This window comes from Orycteropus afer, unplaced genomic scaffold (assembly GCF_000298275.1).
Source record: "Orycteropus afer afer isolate SDZICR_OR568_19922 unplaced genomic scaffold, OryAfe1.0 scaffold00021, whole genome shotgun sequence".
NCBI lineage: Eukaryota > Metazoa > Chordata > Mammalia > Tubulidentata > Orycteropodidae > Orycteropus > Orycteropus afer.
The window spans coordinates 20,811,384-20,838,365 of record NW_006921608.1 but is presented as its reverse complement, the minus strand read 5'-3'; the positions used below and the strand labels follow the sequence as shown (position 1 = coordinate 20,838,365).

At 37.3% G+C, this 26,982-nt stretch overlaps 1 protein-coding gene across 1 annotated transcript in view; it reads left to right on the top strand.

The window, feature by feature from the left end:
• The window catches only part of TMEM67 (transmembrane protein 67), a 72,726-nt gene extending 48,370 nt beyond the window's left edge, over positions 1–24,356 (top strand). Inside the window, exons 21-28 of the mRNA XM_042783636.1 lie at positions 4,479–4,619; positions 7,090–7,170; positions 7,661–7,777; positions 13,761–13,877; positions 13,982–14,086; positions 14,761–14,863; positions 23,298–23,440; positions 24,276–24,356. Coding sequence (XP_042639570.1) covers positions 4,479–4,619; positions 7,090–7,170; positions 7,661–7,777; positions 13,761–13,877; positions 13,982–14,086; positions 14,761–14,863; positions 23,298–23,440; positions 24,276–24,356 — 888 coding nt within the window. The remainder of the gene's footprint in view (positions 1–4,478; positions 4,620–7,089; positions 7,171–7,660; positions 7,778–13,760; positions 13,878–13,981; positions 14,087–14,760; positions 14,864–23,297; positions 23,441–24,275) is intronic.
• The last annotated feature ends 2,626 nt before the right edge of the window (positions 24,357–26,982 follow it).

Sequence of the window (26,982 nt, the reverse complement as noted above, 5' to 3'; positions counted from 1 at the left end):
TTGCCCAACCTTCCTTCCGAGGAGTGGCTGGTGGGTTTGAACCGCCAGCCTTCTGGTTAGCAGTCAAGTGCTTTAGCCACTATGAATATTAGTTTAGTAGAATTCCAGCTCAGTTTCCTGACAGCAGATGAATTTTCTAAAGGTTAAAATACTCCTTTCATACCATTTTGGTTTGTATCAGAATCTCTTGGAGAGCTTTTGCAAAATGCTTTTACCTGGACTTTCCCCTAAAGTTGAGGATTCATTCAGTGTTTCTGATAAGGGTCCCAGTATATCTATTTTGAAAAAGCACTCTCCTCTGTGATTCATATTCTCACCACTGTATTAGAACCACTGTTATAACCTTGAAATATTTCAACAAATTATTATTGAGCATCTACTGTGGGTTGTGTTCTCTGCTAAGACTAGGGACTACAACTGAACAAAACAAATAAATGGGTACACACTTCTGATACATTTAAAGTTATTTCATGGACCTGGTTGGAATTACTAAAGAAAGTATTCAGCACGGAGTATAATGCGAAAGTTGGAAACAAAGAAGAATCAGTAATTGAAAAATAAGGCCTTGCTGATAGAAACAACCCCAGAGATTGCAATGAGAAAATTTTGCAAGAACAATGACTTATTCATTGGAAATACTTTTTTCAGCAGCATAAGCATTTATTATGGACCACGCAGAATGGATACATGGGAATCAAATCAACTACATCTGTGGAAAGAGATGATGGAGAAGTTCAGTATCAACAGTAAGAACAACGCCAGGAGCCAACAGCAGAATAGATAATTATTTGCTCATATGCAAGTTCAAGTTGAAGATGAAGAAAATTTTTAAAAATCCCCGAGAGCCAGAGTACAACCTTGAGAATATCCCACCTGAATTTAGAGACCATCTTGAGAATAGATTTGATGAATTGATCACTAATGACTGAAGAGGAGATGAGTTGTGGGGTGACATCAAGAACATTATAGATGAGGAAAGCAAAAGATCATTAAAAAGACAGGAAAGAAAGAAAAGACCAAAATGGATGTCAGAAAAGACTCTGGAACTTGGCTCTTGAACGTAGAGTAGGTGAAGCAAATGGAAGAAATGATGATATAAAAGAGCTGAACAGAAGATTTCAAAGGGTAGCTCAAGAAGACAAAGCATTATAATGAAATGTTCAGAAACTTGGAGTTAGAAAACCAAAAGGGAAGAACCATTTGGCATTTCTTAGCTGAAAGAACTGAAGAAAAAATTCACACTTTGAATTGCAATATTGTTGAAGGATTCTGTGGGCAAAATATTGAACAACACAGGAAGCATCAAAAGAAGATGGAAGGTGTGGTAGTTCAGTTTATATGTCAACTGGCTGGGCCTGGTTGAGTGGCTGGGTAGCTGGTGGTAGTTATTCCCCATGATGAGACTGGCAATCAACTTCACGGTGGGATCTACCACAAGCAGCTGAGTAGCTGCCTTTGGGATGTGGTTTGTTTCCTGTATATAAGGGGAAGCCTTGGGTATAAGTCTCTATCTTATGGCATGGTTGGACCCTGCATGTAGCTGTGTTGTTGTTCAGCAGCCTGCCATGCTCTGCCAACCTTGGGACTTAAAATGGACTTAAATTAATGGCCTGTCGTGTGGTTTGGTAACATCGGGACTGTGCCATTTTATTTGTCAGCCTTGAGCTTCTCAGCCTCAGTAGCCAGCAGCTGTCTGAGTGAAGAAAAGCCTCTAGCTTCAGTGGGCCAGGAGCTGGAGGCAGAGCTGAAGCCCAAGGCTGGGGGGCTTTCACCCAGCCCCTAGCGCATGGCACTTTGAACTTGGACTTGAAGCCTCTAAATTGTAAGAATAAACTCCTGTTTGTTAAGGCCATCCCATTTGTGGTATATTCTTGTCAGAGTGGCACTAGGTAACCAGAACAGAAGGAATATACAGACTCAATGTACCAAAAAGGATTGGTTGATGTTTTGCCATTGCAGGAGGTAGCATATGATCAAGAACTACATTAGTTTTCAGTACCATGTACTGAAAGTCCAAACTGTACTGAAAGCATTGGCTAAAAACATGACTCCAGGAATTGACAGACTACTACTAATTGAGACATTCCAACAAACAGATACAATGCTAAAAGTACTCACTTTGTATAGAAATTTGGATGACTCCTACCTGGCCAGCTAACTGAAAAGATCCATACTTGTTCCCATTCCAAAGAAAGGTGAGCCAACAGGATATGGAAATTACTGAACAATATCATTAATGTTACACACAAGTAAAATTTTGCTAATATAATTTAAAAAAACATTGCAGCAATACATTAATTGGAATCTGCCAGAAATTCAAGCCAGATTCAGAAGAGGACATGAAATGAGGAATAGCATTGCTGAGGTCAGATGATCTTGGCTGAAAGCAGAAAATACCAGAAAGATTTACCTGTGTTTTATTGATTATGCAAAGTTACTCCGTTGTGTGGCTCTTAAAAAAATTATGGCTAGCACTGTGAAGAAGAGGAATTCTAGAACACTTAATTGTGCTTATATAGAACCTGTACAAGGACCAAGAGGCAATCATTCAAACAGAACAAGGGGATACTTCATGGTTTAAAATCAGGAATAGCATGTGTTAGTTAGAGTTATATCCTTTTACCATAATTATTCACTCTGTATGCTGAGCAAATAATCTGAAAAACTGGACTATATGAAGAAAAAATGTGGCATGAGGATTGGAGGAAGACTCCTTAATAACCTGTGATATGCAAATGACATAACCTTGCTTGCTGAAAGCAAAGAGAACTTGAAGCACTTACTGATGAAAGTCAAAGACTACAACTTTCATTATAAGTTATACCTCAACATAAAGGAAACAGAAATTCTCACAGCTGGACTGGTAAGCAACATGATGATAAATGGTGAAAATACTGAAGTTGTCAGAACTTCATTTTACTTGGAGCCACAGCCAATACCAGTGGAAGCAGAAGTCAAGAGATGATGTATTGATTGGGTAGATCAGCTGCAAAAGACCAAAGATTCCACTTTGAGGACTAAGGTGCATGTGACCCAAGCCATGGTATTTTCAATTGCCCCATATGCATGTGAAAATTGGGCAATGAATAAGGGAGATCAAAGAATCGATACCTTTGGATTATAGTGTTGGTGAAGAATATTGAATATACCATATACTGCTAAAAGAAGGAGCAAATCTGTCTTAGGAGAAGTACAGCCAGAATGCTCCTTGGAAGCAAGGATGGCGAGACTTTATCTCATTTACTCTGGACATTTTATTAGGAAGGACCAATCCCTGTAGAAGGACATCATGCTTGATAAAGTAGAGGATCAACGAAAAAGAGAAAGCCCCTCAATGAGATGGATTGACCAGTGACTATAACAATGGGCTCAGTCATAGTAACAATTGTGAGGATGGTTTCGTTCTGTTGTGATTAGGGTCGGTGGTTCAGAACCAACTCTGTAGCAGCTAAGAACACTATGAGCTGTGTACTGTGCTTAGAGTAGTGACTACAACTGAACAAGACACAATAAATGAGTACATGTTTATGATATATTTACAATTATTTCATGAATCCAGTGGGAATTACTAAATGAAGTATTCAGTACTTAGTATAGACTAAAACCTGGAAATTGTTTATGTGGGTGATGGGTTTTGTCAAGAACTGGCTGCTTAAATAAGATTAAATATGAATTTTTAACTCTTAAATGTTTATGTGTCTTCCTTCCATCTCTGTATGCTTCCTTTCAACCTTTTCCCCCTCTCCATTGTTTTTTTTTAAGCTCAAAGAAGAATGTGTGTATTACTGGGGCTTTTAAATATTTAAAACGATCAGAGTTGTATTTCCTGAGGGTATTTTGTGGAACTTTAAAAGATGTTATATGAAAAAGAAATTTTACAGTCAAGTAGATTTGGAAAACATTGGATTAAATGAACTCAGCTAGATTCCTTTATGGTAAAACTTCTCAGAGCCTTTACCCTATGAGGGGTGGGAGACGCAGGGTGAGAATAACGTACAGACCAAATTTCTTTAACTGTGTCTTTTATCAAAGAAGGTATCTTCCTTATAAGAAATTTTGGAAATACTGTTTGAAAACTATAAAAACATTTAGCATAATACCAGTCACATATTAAATACTCATGAAATAATAGTTGTTGGTTTTATTCACTGGTAGTTTTCTGAAAAAAATATAGTCTTTTGACAAACATTTTTCGGTTATCTTGCATGTGTATGATAGTAAAATTTAGCCTTTAGTTACAGTGAAGAGAATGCCAAATGAATTAACTACATAAATTGTTGATGTTATCTAAGTACTTTGTAGTAAATACTTTGGAATTAAAATACTGAATAATAATTTTATCTTGATGTTTTGTTTGTATGAATTGAATATTTCATAGTTTTCAAGGTAAGGAGTAGGGAACAACATCCCATTTTCAGCTGAGAGAAGTTCTCTTTATCCTTGTCTGTTTAAATCATTATTTTTCCTTTTCATCCCAGGTTGTGGGATTCAAGAACTTGGCGTTAATGGACTCATCCTCTAGTCTTTCCAGAAGCCCGTCTAGCTACATAGCTCCGTACAGCCGCATTTTGAGATACGCATTGTCTATTGCCCTTTGGCTAGTCATTGGCATTATACAGGTAAGACGAGTTATTTATATAACCCTATTTGCATACTAATTAGCCTGAAATACTGACCAAATTGTCATTTCTGTAGCGAAAGAAAGTTTGCAACAGGAGTTGCAAGGTAATATAGCTAATTCCGAATAGTGTTACAAGCCAGTAACTGTGCTAATTAATTACTTTACACATACTCTTTATAACAACCCTTAGACATAAGTCCTATTAGTATCCTCAGTTTACAGATGAAACTAAGGCATAGAAATATTAAATAATTACTCAAAGTCACGCAACTTGGCAAAACTGGAATATGAATATATATAGTCTTTTTATTTAAAAAAAATATATTATTGTGATTTTGGTGAAAGTTTACAGAGCAAATTCATTTTCCATTCGGTAGTTCATACACATTTTGTTTCATGACATTGACTACAATTCCCCACAGTGTACCAGTTCTCTTCCCATTTCCTCCCTGTAGTTACCTCTTCCCTGTCCTTCTTTCCTATACATTCCTGCCCTCTGAGCTATCTCCCTGTACAAATACTGCCCTTCTGTTCTCCCATGATTGATTTTTCTAGGGAGTGTATCAACCTGATGTAAATGTTCACCCATGTGCCTGTCTGTTGTTTGGCTGGTAGCCACAGGGGTGAGTTAATTCCAGACCTGAAGAGTAAGTAACTAGGGGCCTTAGTCTCGGGGGTCTCAGCAGGCTCTATCAGACGAGTAAACCTGTTTTTTTTTTTTCTTTTTATGATTTTGAATTTTGTTCCACATTGTTTTTCCACTCTATCCAGGATTTCCTGCACTGATCCTTTTCCAAATGGTTGACAGTGGTAGCCAGGCACCGTCTAGTTCTTCTGGTCTCATGGTCATATAGGCTAAGGTTTGCATGGTCCACTAGTCCCTTGGACTAATTGTTTCCATGGGTGTTTGGTTTTCTTCATTCTTCTTTGTTCTGGACGAGGAGAGACCCATTGTTGCATCTAGATGGCTGTTTGCAAGCTTTTAAGACCTCAGTAGCTGCTCACCAAAGTAGGATGTAGAACAGTGTTTTTGTATATATGTTATGTCAATTGAGCTTGATGTCCCCTATGACCATGGTCCCGAGCTCACAGGTCTAACTACCTGCTCCCTCATGGTGGATGGCTGTGGCTAAGAAGTTATACCCGACAAGTTTGAATTGGCTGTTCCATTTTATACTCCCACCAGCAACACATGAAGGTCCTAATTTGTCCTCACCTCTTGTTTTTGTTATTTTGTTTTGCTTTTATCTCGGCCACTAGTGGGTGTAGATAGAAAAATGTACAGAGTGTTTTAGAAAGATTTTCAATAATTGGCTGCTACAGATTCTTTTATGTATCATTACATATTTGAGTACATTTTATGTACCAGGCACTGTGCTAAGCTCATGCTCACGCATATGCTGTAACAAGAACAAGTTAAAGACTGTGACAGTCCTTTGAAGGAAATCAGCAGAGAAATGAGATAGAGAGTAAATGAAGGTAGAGGGAATGGAGATTAGGAATGGGGGCAGCAGGGACAGCTTTAAATAGGATGCTTAGGAAGCATCTTTCTTGGAAGGATAGTTGAGAAGGAAGGTCCATGATACAAACTTTTTTTTTTTTTAAATAAAATTTTCTTCCTAGTATTATTGAATCTATCTGAGAAAACTCTTGAAACCATTCTATTTGAATATTTTACACATTATCTGTAGTTGTAATGAACTACACCTATACTTATTGACTTATTGACTATCTTATTATCTGACATTTCCCATTTATGGCAATAGTAAATATGCTGTGTGGCTAGTTTGCACATTAACTCCATGCATCTATCAGTAATGAATGCCAAAATGCATGGCAAGAGTAACCCTGGCTGTGATGGTTAAGGTTATGCATCAGTTTGGCTGGGCCATGAATCTCAGTGGTTTGGCAGTTCTGTCATGATGTAATTTGGCAGTTATGTCATGATGTACTTATTCTCCATTTTGTGATCTGATACGGTCCTCCTCCATTTTTGCATAACGCTGATTTTTAGAAAATGACCTGGTCTTTGAAACTATAAGTGAGGAGTGGGTGTATATACTTTTTTATGTGCTATTCTGTCACAGATTAATTTAAAAACAAGCTTTTTTAATGCCTTCTGGAATTTAGAAGATGGATAAAATTGCAGAACCAGATATAAATTGGGTTGTTAATACATTGGTTTCACGTACATTTTTTAAAAGCACTTTCCTTCCCCATTGTTTTTTGTATTTTGTTTTAATGATACAGAAAAGTGTTTTAAATACAAAATAGGCTCACTTAATGAATCTTAAGGCAGTTCCAAAATCCTTCCTCCTTTACCAGAAGATTGAGAAATGATATGTAGGGTTTTTTTCCCACAGGAGCCATTAGAGGAACTTTTTTCTTTCTAAGAGATTGCATTGTGGCTATAAAAGAAAATTAAAATCCTGAAAGCTAATAAGCATGAACTTGGCTTAATGTTTCAGATCATGTTCTTTGCTGTTTTTTATGAGAGATTTATAGAAGATAAAATTCGACAGTTCGTTGATTTATGCTGTATGAGCAATGTAAGTACTTTCTGGTTTTATCTTGCAACCATTATTTTTCTCTTTTTAAAGGTCATGAGTACATTAAGAGAGGCTTTAAAAGTGATTTGGTATAATTGCATTTTTAGTTTAATTTTCTACTGGCTTTTAATTCCAGAGATTAGTTATAGCCAGCTATAAGTTAATACTTAACCACCTTAGTTTTTTCTTCTTTATTTTCAGTTTCTTAATGATGCATTCCTTCTGCTCTCAAAGAGTTCAGCTCAGGGACCCTGAAAATTTTTCATGTATCAACCTAATTTCTTCTTTTCTTAGAAAGTATCTTCTGTGCCCTTTCTATTAACTTTTTTTAAAATCTCCCTTATTACTTTAATTACCCTCTTAATTTATTTTTCAAGAATTCAATCCTCATTATTTAAGGAAAAAGAAAATAATTTCAAAAAAAGCTTAAATATTTTGTTTGCTTGTTTTATAGAGGAGTTGCTAATTGCACCTTTTTCTTTTTTCATAGATATCCGTGTTTCTTTTATCCCACAGATGTTTTGGGTATTATATCCATGGTAGATCAGTACATGGGCATGCAGATACTAATATGGAAGAGATGAATATGAATCTTAAAAGAGAAGCGGTATGAATGGATTTTACATCTTTTTGTCTTTGGGAGATGAATTCTCTTTTCCTAATCTGGAGTTTGTAATACTACTTTTAAAATAATTTTTATTGATCACTTTTGAAAGTTGCCTGAATGTTGACAAAGGGGAAAAATAAAATTTTACCCTGTAGTTCCTAGGAAAATTCTTCCTTATATAAGAAAATAAAAGGAATTATAAGTTAGACAATCAGCATTCTTCAATACCTAATAGATTAATGAAGAAGCTCTGGTGGCACAGTGGTTAAAGCATTCTGCAGCTAACCATAAGGTCAGCGGTTCAAACCCACCAGTTCGTAGGAGAAAGATGAGGCAGTCTGCTGCCCTAAGCAGTTACAGCCTTGGAAACCCCATGCGGCAGTTCTGCTCTTTCCTATAGAGCTGCTATGAGTCAGAAACACATCAATGACAGTGGATTTTCATTTGTTGGTAATGGATTAATAAACGTAAGCTACAATCAATGGATGTTAAAACAATTAAGTGAATATTGACAAGGAAATTTATAACAAGGGATTGGGTTGACATAATCCGAATACACCGGATCAATCTTATTATAAGTGAAAATGGAAAAAACTGACATTGTGTGCTTGCTTTCTGGTGTGATGTGGTAGGAAGTACATAACGTCACCTGGCCTAAGAAAATTAAATTTAAATATAATCAAACATTTAGATTTAAACACCAGTTTACAGGAAATACAGGGAGTAGGAGGACAGGTTAAATAATACCAGAAGGAAGCCTGAGCCAGAACATAGTTAGGATGTTTCACAAATGGACAAAGACCCGGTGTCTCCAGCAAATCTTTGGCAGGAAAAGAATAAGAGGCATGGTGGTGGTGGAAGAGAGAACTGTTAGATAATGACATGTGAAAAACAACACAATCCAATACAGTGGGTGAACTTTGGATCCTGATTGAAACAAATAATTATCTTTAAAAATCTTTGAAAAAAATTTAGGGAATTTAATGGACTAAATCTTACACTATATTAGGGAATTATTAATTTTGTTAGGTGTATTAATGGTATAGTAGTTATGTTGTTTTTTTAAGTCCTTACTAGTTAGAGATATATACCAAAGTATTTACAGATTAAATGGCATAATATCTAGGGATAAATGGTTTGCTTTAAAATATTCCAAGAAAAAAACAGTTGGGTGAATAGATGAGACAAAATTGGTCCAATGTTGCTAATTGTTGAAGTTGGGTGATGGGTGGTTGAACATTCTTCCTAGTGTGTATGTTTAAAATTTTCCGTAATAAAATTTTAAAAAGAAAAAAGATATATTTAAGAGAAAAACCCAAGAGGATTTAGTGATAAGGGGCTGTATCTGTGACTTGTTGTTAATTTAATACATAATAACGTTTGGAATTTAATGCCATCTCAGAAAAGTGTTATTTATTTATTTTTGTTATTTATTATTTACATTGAACTAGATCAGTTGATTAACTATTAGCAATTACTCCTGGATTGAGAAGTTAAATGTAAAAACTGGAACCATAAAAACTTAAAACGATTTCAGATTGTGGGGTAATAAGTTCTAAACATAAAGAAGAGAAAGCATCAAAAAGAAAATATTAGTTTATTTTACTTTATTAATATAGAACATTTGCATATCTAACAGTTATGTAAATAAGACATAGTAAATTAGAGTAAAATGCTTTTAACAAATGTGTCATAGATAGTGATAACAATATTAAAACTCATACAAGTCAATATGACATTAAATTTAAATGGAAAAATAACCAAACTATTTTTAAATGCATTAGCAGTGAAACAGAAGAGACTAATAAACTACTAAAAATACTTAACTCATAAATAAGTTTTTTCTCTTCAAAATAAAACACTTTTTCAAAAAGCTAATACTTAATAACATCAAGGACAGAGTGAAATGGGTACTCACAAAACTCCTGGTATCAAGATACATTTTTACAAACTTTTAGTGAAAGCACCTTGGCAATATATTAAAAAGCAAAAAAAAAAACAAAACAAAACCCACTGCCTCTAGTCAATTCCAACTCATACCAAGCCCTGTAGGGTTTCCAAAACTATAAATCTTTAGAAAAGCAGACTTCCTTGTCTTGCTCTCATGCAGCAACTGGTGAGTTCGAACCATTGAACAATGGGTTAGCAGCTAAATGCCTTAACCACTGCACTTGCACCACCAGACCTTCTTTGAAAATACATAAGAAAAGATTTTTAAGAGTTCATAATCTTTGACTCACTAATTCTCTGAATCTGACTCAAGAAAATAATTAGCAATGTCAACAGTTAATTAAGGTTCAGGTTCTTCACAGGGATATTTATAATGGCAATAAAAAGTAAAAAAAAAAAATAGAATAGAATGACCAATTTTAATTGACAAGTTAGAAATCAGTTTGATTACAGTTATGTTCTACCTGTATAATATGGCCTTGGTGAAAGAAATCACACCAGATATTACCTGATAGAATTTTAAAAGACCAACAACTTATTCATTGCAAATACCTTTTTTCAACAACAAAAACTGCAGCTGTACTCGTGGACCTCACCAGATAGAATACACAGGAATCACATTGACTACATCTGTGGAAAGAGACGATGAAGAAGCTCAATACCTTCAGCCAAAACAAGGCCAGGAGCTGACTGTGGAAGAGACCATCAACTGCTCATATGCAAGTTCAAGTTGAAGCTGAGACAATTAAAACAAGTCCACAAGAGCCAAAATATGACCTTGATTATATCCCATCTGAATTTAGAGACCACCTGAAGAATATATCTGATGTACTGAACACCAGTGACCAAAAAACCAGACAAACTGTGGGATAACAGCAAGAATATCATACATGAAAAAAGCAAAAGGTCACGAAAAAGACAGGAAAGGAAAAAAGACAAAAATGGATGTCAGAAGAGACTCTGAAACTTGCTCTTGAACAGAGAGTAGCCAAAGCATACGGAAGAAATGACAAGATAAAAGAGCTGAACAGAAGATTTCAAAGGGTGGCTCAAGAAGACATAGTCAGTTATTATAGTGAAATGTGCAAAGACATGGAGTTAGAAAACCAAAAGGGAAGAACACACTTGTCATTTCTCCAGCTGAAAGAACTGAGGAAAAAATTCAAGCCTTGAGTTACAATATTGAAAAATTCTATGGGCAAAATATTGAATGATGCTGGAATCATCAAAAGATAGAAAGACTACAGAGTCACTGTACCAAAAAAGAATTGGTCAGTGTTCATCTATTTCAGGAAGTGGCATATGATGAAGAACCAATGGTATTGAAGGAAGAAGTAGAAGCTCCGTTGAGGAAACTGGTGAAAAACAAGGCTCCAGGAATTGACAGAATACCCATTGAGATGTTTCAACAAACAGTTGCCATGCTGGAAGCACTTACTCATCTATTCCAAGAAATTTGGTAGACAGCTACCTGGCCAGCTGACTGGAAGAGATCCATATCTGTAACTATTCCGAAGAAAGGTGATCCAACAGAATGGAAATCATCAAACAGTATCATTAATGTCACACACAAATAAAATTTTGCTGAAGATAATTCAAAAACGGTTGCATCAGTGTATTGACAGGGAACTTATGGAAATGCAAGTTGGATTCAGAAGAGGACATGGAACAAGGAATATCATTGCTAATGTCAGAAGAATCTTGACTGAAAGCAGAGAATACCAGAAAGATGTTTACTTGTGTTTTATTGGCTGTGCAAAGGCATTCAGCTGTAACAAATTATGGGTAACATTGAGAAGAATGAGAACTCCAGAGCATGCACTTGTGCTCATGAGGAACCTGTACATAGAAGACTGTCATTCAGAAAGAACAAGGGGATACTGCATTGTTTAAAATAAGAAAGGGTGTGTATCGGGGTTGTATCCTTTCACCATACTTGTTCAATCTGTATGCTGAGTAAATAATCTGAGATGCTCTGGTAGCATAGTGCCTATGGCATTTGACTGCTACCGAGAAGGCTGGCAGTTCAAACCCACCAGCCATTCCTTGGCAGGAAGATTTGGCAATCTACTTCCGTAGTGAGACTGCCTCGAAAATCCAAGGAGGGATCGCTATGAGTCAGATCCGACTCAGTGTCAGTGTGTTTGGTTTGGTTTTGGTACGTGAAGAAGAACACGGCGTGAGGATTGGAAGACGACTCATTCACAACCTGCAGTATGCAGACAACACAACCTTGCTGCTGAAAATGAAGATGACTTGAAGCCCTTACTGATGAAGATTAAAGACTACAGTCTGCATTTTGGATTACACTCAACATAAAATGAAAATCCTCACAACTAGATGAATAATAAGCATCATAATAAATGAAGAAAAGATTGAAGTTGTCAAGGATACCATATGACTTGTTTCCATAGTCAACACCAGTGGAAGAAGCAGTCAAGAAATCGTATGTTGTATTGCACTGGGCACATCTGCTGCAAAAGACCTCCTTAAAGTGCTGAAAAGCAAAGATATCTCTTTGAAGACTAAAATGTGCTTAACCCAAGCCATAGTATTTTCAGTTGCCTCATATGCATGTGAAAGCTGGACAATGATGCTTTGAGTTGTGGTGCTGGTGAAGAATACCGAAAGTACCATGGACTGCCAGAAGAATGAACAGATCTGCCTGGAAGAAGTGCAGCTGGAATGCTCCCTGGAAGAGAGAGTGGCCTGACTTTGTCTCACCTATTTTGGTCATGTTGTCAGAAGGGACCATTCTCTGGAGAAGGATATCCTGTTTGGTAAGTGGAGGGTCAGCAAAAAGAGGAAGGCTCTTAGCAAGATGGATTGACGCAGTGGCTGCAACAATGGGCTCAGATATAGCAGGTATGGTGAGGCTGGCACTGGATCAGGCGGTGTTTGGTTTTGTTGTACATAGGATCACTATGAGTCTAAGCCGACTTGATGGCACCTAACAACAGCAACATATAGTATGTAACTAGGAAATGGACTGGAAACGAAATACCATAAAATCCTTATGTCTATGAGTGTTGAGGTTTTTTCTTTTCTTTTTTTGTGCTTCTCCATATTTTATAAATTCTCCGTAATGGCATGTGTTTTTAATCAGAGGAGGTTTTTTTTTTTTTTAAAAATAGAGAAGTTCCGTACATGTAGACTTCTTTTAAGTCTGTAGAAAACCAAGTGCTGTATTTTGTTTGCAGATTAGATTTAGACAAAAAAGGAGAATATTAAGCTCCAGAGTAAATGAATAGGCTCAACGGATGTGAGAGAACTTGAGCCAAGCCTTGAAGCATCAGTGGAAACTGGATAGGTTGTGGGCAGGGCAAAAGTTTATGTGTTTGTGGTTCTCTGAATTCAACTCTTTTTGAGGATCACTTGTCCAAAACTTTAACTGTTGAGTCACATATCACTATAGTTTTATTGCCATTAATTAAAGAAGCATTTAAAATGTTTAGAAAACAGGAAAGACTATTTATGATTGTAAAAGTAGTTAATTCTTAGACTTTTCTGAACAATGAGGTTAATCATAAAGGCGGCTAGGTATAATAGTGTAAAATGAACAATTTTTTTTTTTTTTCAAAAAATAGAGCAGAGTAGAGGGGATTATAAAAATCTGCAGGGAATTACCAGTTAGAACAAAGTAGAAATTAGTAAAACCTAAGGGAAACCTTAGGAGCTCTGGTAGCGTAGTGCCTAAGGCACTTGACTGCTAACCAGAAGGCTGGCGGTTCAAACCCACCAGCCACTCCTCAGAAGGAAGTTTGGGCAATCTACTTAAATAGTGGTACCACCTCAGAAACCCAAGGAGAGGTCGCTATGAGTCAGATCTGACTCGATGGCACATAACAACAACAATAGGAGAAATCTTGGATAGTGTTAAAATCCTTCTGTCAAATATATTTCAGTAAAATTTCAGTTAACTTCTGTATTTTACAATGTATAATACCAACAAAAGAAAAATGCTGGGCTTTTGTTTTGAGATAGGCAAAATTTTTATAATCTTGCTTTTGATTTAAATTCTTTACCTTTTCAGGAAAATTTGTGTAGTCAGAGAGGCTTGGTACCCAATACAGATGATCAGACTTTTCAGATTGCAATTTCCAGCCAAATGAGACAACACTATGACAGAATTCATGACACACTAACAAGGGTTTGTATAAAGTACAATTCAAATATATTTTGCCAGTATTTCATGCTGTTTAAATACTGAGATCATAAGCCATTTCATTTATTCTTGTTTCTTTTTCCCCGTAGAAAAATGGCCCTGCTAGACTATTGAGTTCATCAGCAAGTTCTTTTGAACAGAGTATAAAAGCCTATCATACTATGAATAAATTTCTTGGTTCCTTCATCGATCATGTATGTATAAAATGTTATTTTTAAAAAGTTAATTGGGAATGTCAGTAATTTCTTTAATCACTTAAGTCAGTAAACTTTAAAGCCCCTTTTTTGGCTGTCAAATTTAATACTGAGGAATGAGATTTTTAAGAAAGATTCTTATAAACAATATAAATATAGACTTATTTATATTGTTTAGAAATATTATTTATAAATTTATAAATAACATTACTTATGAAAAATAAAAAAAGATTGTTTAAACAATGAATTCTTTTACCTAATATGGGTTAGACATAAAATTCGGTTATATATGAGTAAGATGAAATTTTATGTCAATTAACACAATTATGATTCCCTTAAAATGTGCCTGTACTGGAATTTTCTTAGCCAGGTACCAATTACCAGTACTTTATTCAAATCCTTCATGTTATACAATAGTTGAATTCCTGAAAAGCTTGTTATAAATTGATTTTCAGTATATCTAGCCCTAAGTACTACTCATGGTCATTTAAATTTTAAAACTTATTACTAAGGATAATTTTGTTATGAAGTACGGTGACATATAATCAGTCTTTTTGAAGAACAGATTTTCTTTGTGTACTATTCATTTTTTATTTTCTCTCCTTCTGATTTTATAGTAATGAGAGTATATGTATATCACTGCTGTTTTTGAAATGACTCTCTTTTTCTATTAGGTTCATAAGGAAATGGACTACTTTATAAAAGACAAGTTGCTTCTTGAAAGAATCCTTGGGATAGAATTCATGGAACCCATGGAAAAAAGCATCTTCTACAATGGTATCCTTCAAATTCCTTTGATGAACTTGATCATAATGTTTTCAAAGTTTGAGGGGAAAAAATGCTTGTTTTTCTTTTAATTTTATAATTTTTATAAAAACAAAAAAAGCAGTGAACTTGGTTAACTTCATGGAATTGTTGTTTTCTTTATGTTCTATTTCATTAAGGAGCTCTGATGGTGTAGTGCCTAAGGCACCAGAAGGCTGATGGTTCAAACCCACCATCCACTCCTCAGAAGGAAGACTATTTTATTATGTCATATTAAAAAAAATAAATAAATAAACACTCACTGCCATCGAGTCAGTTCCAACTCATAGCAACCTTTTCTTGGGTTTCTGAGGCAGTATTCTATGGAAGTAGATCGCCCAGTCTTCCTTCCAAGGAGTGGCTGGTGGGTTTGAACCACCAGCCTTCTGGTCAGCAGTCAAATGCCTTAGGCACTATGCCACCAGAGCTCCCATTGTGTCAAATAGTAGGACACAAATACAGGTATGCATCACTTAACATATATTCAGACAATGTCTGTCCACGTATGTGTTCATGGTTCTGTAAGATTTTTTTTTTCTTTAAAAAGAAATAAGCTCTCCTTTTGTTTATCATTTTTTTCCTAATGGTTTTAAAGATTCCAAAACCAGATTCTTGTAGCACTGGACCATGGTTAGGATATACGCAGATGAGGCAGAGGATATGGCTCTGGGTATGGGCTCTCTGGCTGTGTCCAGTGGGCAGGTATGCATTGGTGGCAGGGGCTATGGGGCCCAGGCTGCTCCTTCTGCTCAGGTGGACAGAACAGTGGGTGAAGCTAGGTACAGTCGGCTCCCTCCTCACTCAGCTTCCTCTCGCTCTTCTTCTATTGCCACCTCCTCAGCCACTGCTGCTTCCAGTGCCCTTTCTTCTGGCCTCTGCCAGCAGCTCCAGCAGTAGCAAGGATGACCAGAAGCAGGTATCCATTTAATACAGTGTTCACACAACGTCCAAATCACATAACATCCTATTTCCCGAGTGTATTGTGGACATTAGACAGCACCTATCTTATATAAAAGATAGTGTAAGCAGAACATAGCAATGCCAGATCTCTAATTTCAAGATGGGGAAAGAAAATCATTTATAGCTTTAGCCCAAGGCTGATTCATATGAAATGGAGGTCAGGCATACCCTCTCTCTCCAAGCTTTTTTTTTTTTTCACCAATTCTTACAATAGCCATCCCTCCCACAGCACTTTCATTCTCAGCTGGGTTCAATAATTTGTTGCAGTGACCACACAGAACTCAAAGACCACACTCACAGATCATGAGGTTTATTAGGGAAGTGGGAACTCTGGTGGTGTAGTGCCTAAGGCATTTAACTGCCAACTAGAAGGCTGGTGGTTTAAACTCACCAGCCAGCCACTCCTCAGAAGGAAGATTGGGCAATCTACTTCCATAGAGATACTGCCTAGGAAACCCAAGGAGGGGTCACTGTGAATTGAATCAGCTCAATGGCAGTGAATTTGGTTTGCTTTGGTATTAGGAAAGTAATAGGCTAAAATTAATTCCAGATCAGCATCAACTTGGAAGCAATGGGAACAACTCAGCACTTAGTTATTTCATCAGAACAGCTTCTTGGCTGTGCCTTTAGGCTTCAGGCTCTCTTGGCCCTTGGCCCCCAGCCTGATCTCTGACCTCCTTATGCAATTGTTACAAAGCTCTGTAGTTCTACTGATAAGTGCTTGGAAGCACACTACTCTTCCAGAAAGGCTTCTGCCCAAAGGCACTTGGCTCTTTCACTCCATTGGTCAGGGCAACCACTGTAGGTAGTTCACTCTGTGGGCAGGGAGTCCTGTTGTGCCATTTTGGCCAGTCTCCTGGTTCCTGCTGTCTCACACTGCTGCTGACTACATTGTTACTTTCTCTCTCGGGTATAGGAGGTTCTTAGCCAGGGACCCTGGATCCAAAGGATGCTCTTTGTTCCTGGTTTTTCTTGATGGTAGTGAGATCCACCCTTCCATCCTCTGCGATTGGTTCATTTTAAGCCTGTGGGATGGCAAAATTGACCGATCACCTTGTCAGGATTCCATATACCTTATTTGCATGGTCCTACCCCTGTAAGTGGGAACTCTGGTAGCATAGTGCCTAAGGCACTTGACTGCTAATCAGAAGGCTGGCGGTTCAAACCTACCAGCCACTCCTCAGAAGGAAGATGGGGCAATCTGCTTCTATAGTGATACTGCCTCGGAAACCCAAGGAGGGGTCACTATGAGTCGGGTCCAACTTGACGGCACATAACAACAACAACGACCCCTATAAGTGTTCCATGCACTTTATTTACATTATTAGCAGGTTGTCCAGTTTCCTTTGTGGGCCACAAACACCTTATTTGCATAGTCAGATCATTTTATGGGAATCACAAGACCATGGCTAGAAAGCACAATATGAATTTCAGAATCAACAGTACACATGGAAGAGATAGTAAAATAAATAAAATATAGATTTTATTGCAGTGTTCATTCAACATTGCAATAAATGAAATTCTTAGAAAATTATGAGATTCTTAGAAAAAAATAACACTTGTGATTAATCATTAACATGTAATTTTCGTTTTATCCAAATTCTTAAAAATCCACTGATATTTATGATAGAAATAGTGACTAAACCTTGTTTATTACTATTTAAAAGGAGGTATATATGTCACTTGTAATATGACAGATAATCTGTTGTATGAGTAGGTAACAATGGAAATGATATAACCAATGTCCTGGTGTAGAGATCATTTATTCATCTTTACTAAGTGCCAGATGTGGTAACCATCCTAGGATACATAGATCCTTCCTTGAATAGTCCCTTCCTTAGATGTGTAGTCTAGTAGAACATGGAAGATCGTTGTGTTAGTGAATAAGTGGAGTAATACTGGGTTAGAAGTCTGTACAGGTGCAAATTACGATGATAACAGAAAGTATAAAATCTAATGGAGTGTAGAGTGAAGCAAGAAGAGGCCACATAGAGAACCTTGAGCTACAACAACAATGCAACACACTGCTGTTGAGTCACATCCGACTCATAGTGACCCCTCCTTGGGTTTCTGAGGCAACATCACTATGGAAGTAGATTACCCAACCTTCCTTCTGAGGAGTGGCTGATGGATTTGAACAACCAGCCTTCTGGTTAGTGGTCAAATGCCTTAGGTACTATGCCACTTTGAACTAGGTCTCAAAAAATAAATAGATACTCCACATTTTTCTCCCACTCTGTCCCAGGATTTCCAATTGTGATCCCTGTCAGAGCTATCAGCAGTGGTAGCCTGGCACCATCTATTTCTGGTCTCAGGGTCATGGAGGCTGTGGTTAGCATGGTCTATTAGTTCTTTGAACTAATTGTTTCTATACATCTTTGATTTTCTTCACTCTTCTTTGCTCCATTTGGGGAGAAACCAATAGTTGCCCCTTAGCTGGCTGCTCTAAGCTTTAGTCACTACTCACCAAAGTAGGATATAGAACATTGTCTTTGTGGACTAAGTCATGCCAGTTGACTTTGATAGCCCCTGAGACTATGTTTCTGAGCCCAAGACCCACTGACTCATTCCCTCAAGGTATTTGGTTATGGCTAAAAAATTTACATAACTTTGTCCCCTTTATGCTCAGCTATGTTGCTATTAGGTGCCATCCAGTTGGCTCTGACTCATAGCGACACTGTGTACAACAGAACGAAACACTGCTTGATCCTGTACCGGCCTCACAATCCTTCCTATATCTGAGCCCATTGTTGCAGCCACTGTGCCAGTCCCTCTCATTGAGAGCCTTCCCCTTCTTTTGCTGACCTTGCACTTTACTAAACATGGTATCCTTCTGACAACATGACCAAGTAGGTGAGACGAAATCTGGTTATTCTCACTTCCAAGGAGCATTCTGGCTCCACGTCTTCCAGGACAGATTTGTTCTTCTGGCAGTCCATGGTACTTTCAGTATTCTTCACAAACACCACAACTCAAAAGCACCAACTTTCTTCGGTTTTCCTTATTCGTTATCCAGCTTTCACAGGCATATGGGGCGATTGAGAACACCATGGCATAGGTTAGGCACACCTTAGTCTTCACAGAGACATCTTTGCATTTCAGCACTTCAAAGAGGTCTTTTGCAGCAGAATTGCCCACTGCTGTGCATCATCTGATTTCTTGACTACTGCTTCCATTGGTGTTAGTTGTGTAACCAAGTAATATGAAAACTTTGACGGCTTCAGTCTTTTCTCCATTCATCATGATGCTGCTTATTGGTCCAGTTATGAGGATTTTCATTTTCTTTATGTTGAGGTGTGATGCAAAATGTAGACTGTAGTCTTTAATCTTCATCAGTAAGTGCTTCACGTCATCTTTACTTTCAGCAAGCAAGGTTGTGTCACAGTGTTGTTAATGAGTGTTTCTCCAATTCTGATGCCACATTTTTCCTTATATAATCTAGCTTCTTGCATTATTTGCTCACTGTACAGATTGAATAAGTATGGTGAAAGGATACTACCCTGACGCACTCCCTTCCTGATTTTAAAACATGCAGTATTCACTTGTTCTGTTCAAATGGCAGCCCCCTGGTCTGTGTATAGGTTCCTCATGAGCACAATTAAGTGGTCTGGAGTTCCCATCCTTCTCAATGTTATCCATAATTTGTTATGATCCACACAGTCAAGTGCTTCTGCATAGTCAATAAAACACAAGTAAACATCTTTCTGGTATTCTTTGCTTTGAGCCAAGATCCATCTGACATCAGAAATGATATCCCTTATTCCACGTCCTCTTCTGAATCCAGCTTGCAATTCTGGAAGTTTCTTGTCAATGTACTGCTGCAACTGTTTTTGAATTATCTTCTGCAAAATTTTAGGAGCATGTGATATTAATGATAGTAATTTCCACATTCTGCTGGATGACCTTTCTTTGGAATGGTTACAAATATGGATCTCTTCTAGTCAGTTGGCCAGGTAGCCATCTTCCAAATTTCTTGGCATAGACGAGTAAGTGCCTCCAGCACAACATCCACTTATTGAAACATCTCAGTGGGTATTCCGTCAATTCCTGGAGCCTTATTTTTCGCCAGTTCCTTCAGTGCAACTTTGACTTCTTATTTCAGTACCATTGGTTCTTGATCATATGCCACCTCCTGAAATAAGTGAATATTAATCCATTCTTTTTGGTACAATGACTCTGTGTATTCCTTCCATCTTCTTTTGATACTTCCTGCTTCATTCAATATTTTGCCCGTAGACTCTTTCAGTATTGAAACTCGAGGCTTGAATTTTTCTTCAGCTCTTTCAGCTTGAGAAATGCCAAGCATGTTTTTCCCTTTCGGTTATCTAACTCCAGTTCTTTGCACATTTCATTATAATAATTGACTTTGTCTTCTCGAGCTGCTCTTTGAAATCTTCTATTCAGCTCTTTGATCTTGTCGTTTCTTCCATTTGCTGTAGTTACTTTCCTTTCATGGGCAAGTTTCAGAGTCTCTTCTGACATCCATTTTGGTCTTTTCTTCCTTTCCTTGTCTTTCTAATGACCTTTTGCTTTCTTCATGGGTAATGTTCTTGATGTCATCCCATAATTCCTCTGGTTTTAGGTCATTGGTGTTCATTGCATAAAATATATTCTTCAGGTGGTCTCTAAATTCAGATGGGATAGAATCAAGGTCATATTTTGGCTCTTATGGACTTGTTTTAATTGTGTTCAGCTTCAGCTTGAACTTGCATATGAGCAGTTGATGGCCTTTTCCACAGTCAGGCCCCTGGCCTCGTTTTGGCTGAAAATACTGAGCTTCTCCATCACCTCTTTCCACAGATGTAGTCAGTCTGATTCCTGTGCATTCAGTCTGGCAAGGTCCATGTCTATAGCCACCATTCATGTTGTTGATAAAAGATACTTGCAATGAATAAGTCATTGGTCTTGCAAAATTCTATCATGTGATACCTGGTGTCATTTCTGTCACCAAAGCCATATTTTCCAGCTGCTGGTGATTCTTCTATTTCCAGTTCTTGCATTCCAATCACCAGTGATAATCAATACATCTTGATTGCATATTTGGTCAATTTCAGACTGCAGAAGTTGGTAAAAATGTTCAATTTCTCCCTCTTTGGCATTGGTGGTTGGTGCGTAAATTTGAATAATCGTAGTATTAATGGGTTTTCCTTGTAGGCATATGGATATTATCCTATCATTGACAGCATTGTACTTCAGGATAGATCTTGAAACATTTTTTGTGACGATGAATACTGTCATTCCTCTTCAATTTGTTATTCCTGGCATAGTGGATCATATGATTGTCTGACTCAAAATGGCCAAAGCTAGTCTATTTCAGCTCACTAATACTTAGCATATTGATCTTTATGCATTCCATTTCATTTTTGACAAGTTCCAATTTTCCTACATTCATACTTCATACATAATTGGAACATGGAATGTATGAAGTATCAATGCTCTACTGAACTCATGGATATATTTACAGTGCATATAAATATATATGTAGAAATACCCTTTGTCAAACCTATATATATATATTTGTAGGTATAGCAGCCCCATTCACCTTCCTGTTCAGCTTGTGTGTCTATGTCTTCACTAGTATATCATTGTTATTACTGTTACTGCAGGATTGTATATATAATATATTTACTTTTGTTGCCTTTAATTCTTATACTCCTCCCAGTGTCTTTTTTTTTTTTTTTTGCCTTGATTATTCTGTGCTGACCTACCCCTGTTGTGAAGAAGTTCTGGTGATGCAGTGCTTAAGGCATTTTGACTGCTAACCAGAGGTTGGCAGTTCAAATGCATTGGCTGCTCTGCAGAAGGAAGATGAAGCAGTCTGCTTCCATAAAGACTGACCACCATGGAAACACAGTGGGGGTTGCTATGAGTCAGAATCGACTCAATGACAGTGGGTTTCTTGGTTTTCCCCCTATTGTATGTTGCCTTCCCTTCACCTGAGTTTCAATGGAGTACTAGGGACAGAATCCTGATTGAAAATTGAGTGAGACATAAAGAAGTAAAGAGTGAATGTAGATTTTTCTTTTGTGGCATTTGGCTGTGAAGGAAAGATTCGTAACCAGAGACAGATGTTTGATCAAGCAAAGTGAGCTTTTTTACTTTTTTTATTTTTTTTTTTAGTTCTTTTTAAAGATTAAAGAAGCTTATGCTTATTTCTAGTAAAATGAAAAGAGCCAACCTAGAGAAAAGTTTTAAAACAGGGAGAGGAGTAAGACCCAAAGAAGACTAGTGTGGGGAGAGGGTGGTGTGCTCCACTGATAGAGGGTGTTGAGTCTACATGACCTAAATGTCTAGGACACTACTCCTTGGTGTGAGAGAAGGAAGTGTTGAACTCTATGACAAGGCGTGGGGACCTCAGTGTTTGAAGGAGGTCATTGGCTGGGGGTGGGAAGACTTGAGATATGGGATACAGATTTCATTTTGTGACATTTGGGGATGGGGGCTAACCAGAAAACTTGACTCCATTAGTCTTCAGTTTTGTTTTTAATCTTACTTGTTTTCACATTCACATGATTGAAAATTCAAATAGGATGTATGATGGAAAGTCTCACTCCTTATCCCTGGCTACCCAGTTCCCTTCCCCCTCAGCTGCTTCTTTCTATTATTTCCAGAGAAATTTCATGCATGAAGAAGCAACGGGTGTGTATGTAGTGTGTGTGTGTAAGAGAAACAGATTGTAGCATACCCTGTACTATTTCTGTACTTTTCCTTGCTTGTTTTGTCTTTATTTTATCTTTCTGAGATATATTTAGCCTTGAGTTATATAAAGAAATAGAGAAAGGATATTCACTACCTAGTCTTTGAAAGATATTGACTATATACTTAAACTACTAGCAACCACTTGGTGCTAATGTTTAAACTGCTTTTTGTGAGTGCATTCCTTGATTAAAGTTTAGATTAGTAAATTTTTGTTGTTGTTGTTATGTGCTGTCAAGTCAGACCTGACTAATAGCGACCCCCCCTTGGGTTTCCGAGACAGTATCACTATGGAATTAGATTGCCCCATTTTCTTTCCGAGGAGTGGCTGGTGGGTTTGAACTGCCAGCCTTCTGGTTAGCAGTCAAGTGCCTTAGGCACTATGCTACCAGAACTCCTAGAAAATTTTTACCCTTTGTGTATTTTTTAAAGACATTAAGTATATATGTAGTAACTAGTTTGTACCATAGGAGGTCTGGTGGCATAGTGCCTAAGGCATTTGACTGCTAACCAGAAGGCTGGCCATTCAAACCCACTAGCCACTTCTCGGAAGGAAGGTTGGGCAATTTACTTCCGTAGTGATACCACCTCGGAAACCCAATGAAAGGTTGCTATGAGTCGGATCGGACTCGATGGCAGTCCGTTGCGTTGCATTTAGTTTCTACCACCAGACATTTATCATAAATTTGTTCTATTTTTAAATTTCTAATATATATCCTATAAATTTCTTTTGTTTATTTTCTTTTAATAGATGAAGGTTATTCTTTCAGCAATGTTCTGTATTATGGAAATGAAGCCACCCTTCTTATCTTTGATCTACTCTTCTTTTGTGTTGTGGATTTGGCTTGCCAAAATTTTATTTTAGCAGCCTTCCTTACATACTTACAACAAGAGGTAAATTTTTCAATTTTTTTCCAGGTATCTTATAAAAGAAATATGTTGGAAATACATATTTATTTTTATAGCAGAATATAACAATATCTACTTTTCACTAGGAATTTGTAAAAGCTTTGAATACCAGAAGAAGGAGTAACATTTCAGCTAACTTTTTTTCTATACCATGTCCTTAAGGTCAATGAAATTCTAGGGCTTAGTGGAGAGCATAAGGAGCTCTGGTGGTGTAGCACCTAAGGCATTTGACTGCTAACCAGAGGGCTGGCAGTTCAAACCCACCAGCCACTCCTCAGGAGGAAGGTTGGGCAATCTACTTCTGTAGTGATACCACCTCAGAAACCCAAGGAGGGTTCGCTATGAGTCGGATCCGACTTGACAGCGGTGCATTGCATTTTGTTGTGGTAGTGGAGAACACAAGTTGCTTGAGCATGAAAAGAACCCAGTAGGAAGATATTTAAACTGCCTGTCTCTTAGACACCAGAGTCAGTAGTGATGAGAGTCCCATTTACCCTTTGCACCAGATGTTAACATAGCAAATAAGCGAGCACTGGAATTCAAGCTCAGGGCTCAGGCACTGACAAACCCCTTTATCTTCTAACTCTCACCCATTTCCTACTTGAAATAGGAACATATGCTTCTTTGATATTAGGAACGATGATAGTGGTCTAAACAGTATTTATTTAAAATTTGTGTATCACCATGTGATTCATATATCTTATATATCAAATTAAATAGTTACGTGAATTAGTGAATTTAGTTTAGATATTTTAATTGATGTATGTATGTAATTTTCATTATATTCGTTTTCATTGTGAATTGTTTTAATTTTTTCCAGATTTTTAGATTTATTCGTAATACAGTAGGACAGAGGAATTTGGCATCCAAAACATTGGTGGATCAAAGATTCCTGATATAATTTATGGAGTAGGTAACTTCAAGACAAGATAATCATGGCGAACAACAAAATGTCACAATTATCAGGTTAGTTTGCCATATTTTTTTTTAAACTTGTAATATAAATTATTCTGGGTTTTTTATTTTCTGCAGAAAGACTTATATAACCTATGTAAGTCTTACAAGTTATAACTTACGAATATATAAGTTGCTTTGTTAATATATAATGTGATATAATTGAAAATATTGTTTTCCCAATATGTATGATGTTTAATACACAAGTAATAATAAGTTAGATAGCACTGTGCAAAAAGGGCATGGGGTGGCATCCTCTTACCTCCTCTGACTACATGAGGGGGAAAGAGAAGGATCAGCAGCAAAAGCCCAAAGCTGATTCTCATGAGGCAGAAGTCAGGCATGCTGCCACTCTCCAACCTCTTTTCCAATTCTGACTGCAACCCTCCCTCCCATGGCACTCTCTAATTCTCTGCTGGGGTCACTAATTCATTGCAGCAGTCACATAGAACTCACAGACAATACTCACGAGTATGGGTTTATTAGGGAAGTGTAACAGGTTACAGTTCAGGTTCAGGAACGTTCAAGATACAATTCTTTGATCAGGACAGCCACCCCTAGGCTGGACCCAAAGACACACCTCTCTTTGGCCCTTGGCCCCTGGGTCTGGCCTCTACCCTGCTCCGACAAGTGTTACAAAGCTCTTTTAGCTCTGCCATTGCCCAGAGAGGCACCCTATTCCACCAGCAAGGCTCCTGCCCAAAGGAACTCAGCCTTCTCACTCCATGGGCCAGAGAGCCTGCTGCTGTGTCTCATGCCAGGCTCTTGGTTCTGCTGCTACTGCCTCTCTGCTGTCGTGTTTGCTGGTGTCTCTGCCAGTGTTTCAGTGCAGGGGTCTTGGGTCCAAGGACTCATGCAACTCTCAGCTCTTCTCTGTCTTGATGGTAGTGAGAGATCCCCCTTTCTATCTTTGGGATGACTCATTTTAAGCCTAGCAACATGGCAAAACTGACTAATCCTCACATTAGGGTTCTATACACCTTATTTCCGTGGTTCCACCCCCACAAGGGTGCCATGTACCTTATTTCCATTGCTAACAAGCTATTCAGTCCCCTTGGTAGGCTATAAGCACCTTACATTTGCATAGTTCCACCAAGTCATCTGGTAGGAGTCACAAAGATCATGGCTAGAAGAGCCATACCAAATAGTTCACTATAGCACGTACAAAAAAAATCTCAGTCTTGCTTTCAGCATCGCACTTCTTAACAATAATGAAAATAATCCCAATCATTTCTCTCTAAGATAATTTATAAACAAGAATTTACCTGAACTTTCTCATGTTGATAAAATTGTTTGATTCCAAATTAATCAAGGCTCATTTTCATAGTATTTTTATGTTTTGTTATATTTTATGTTTAAATAAATATTGAAAGTATTTTCAAATGTATTTAAAAATTTGTGATTGTATTATCACTGATTCAGTTTGCTCCATGATAATTGCTTACCCTGTTTGACAATGGACCATTCTCTATTGGATTAATATTCATCTCTTGAAAATGGTGCATATCCATCTCTTTACGCTTGTATTATTGGGTTTGATGTACTCTTTCTATGAAGTGTGTTTACATCTCTAATATGATTTACATTTATTATGCTATAATGTTTGACATTTTTCCCAACATAGTTTTTTGTACACTTTTGATTAGTATTTTGAGTACTCTCAAAGTTTTGTTCCTCATTTGTGTTTAAAGATTGCACATAAACAAATTAACTGTACATTTATCTTGTTATGTTGACAAAGTGATTTGTTGAAAGCAAACTTAGACTTCATAAGTCAGAGGCTTGCATACTAAGATCCAAAATACAATTAATGAAAGTTCTCAGCCATGTGGCTTATAACTTTCCATGCTAAGATTTTTTTTCTTCAACATACTCTTTAATAATTATTTTCATTTTATACTGTGTACTTGAAATCACTTTATATTTCAAGTGTAATCGTTGTTAACCTCTAAACCAGTATTTCTTACTGCCTTTTATCTTAATGCTATATAAATACTTAATGTTATGTAAATATTGTGTATATTTCATAATTGAAAATATATAATAAACATTTGGTGTTTCTGTTTATTGTTTGATTAATATAAATCTCATGAAATAGCATTTAATAATACAAGACCAAACCAAACCCAATGACACTGAGTCAATTCCGACTCATAGAGATGCTATAGGACAGAGTAGAATTGCCCCATAGGGTTTTCAGGCTGTAAGCCTCTACAGAAGCAGACTGCCTCATCTTTTTCCCCTAGAGCAGCTATTGGGTATAAAACACTGATCTTTTCATCAGCAGCCAAATGTCATAACAGTGTGCCATCAGAGCTCCTTTTCAGTAATACAGTACTCAGTATTTTGTGTCCTCCTTGTTTGTGTTGTTGTTATGTGCTATGGAGTTGGACCTGAATCATAGCAACCCCTCCTTGGGTTTCCAGGGCGGTATCACTGCGGAAGTAGATTGCCCAACCTTCCTTCTGAGGAGTGGCTGGTGGGTGTGAACCGCCAGCCTTCTGGTTAGCAGTCAAATGCCTTAGGCACTATGCTACCAGAGTTCCTTAGGAGTGCATATTGTTTTAGTGAGG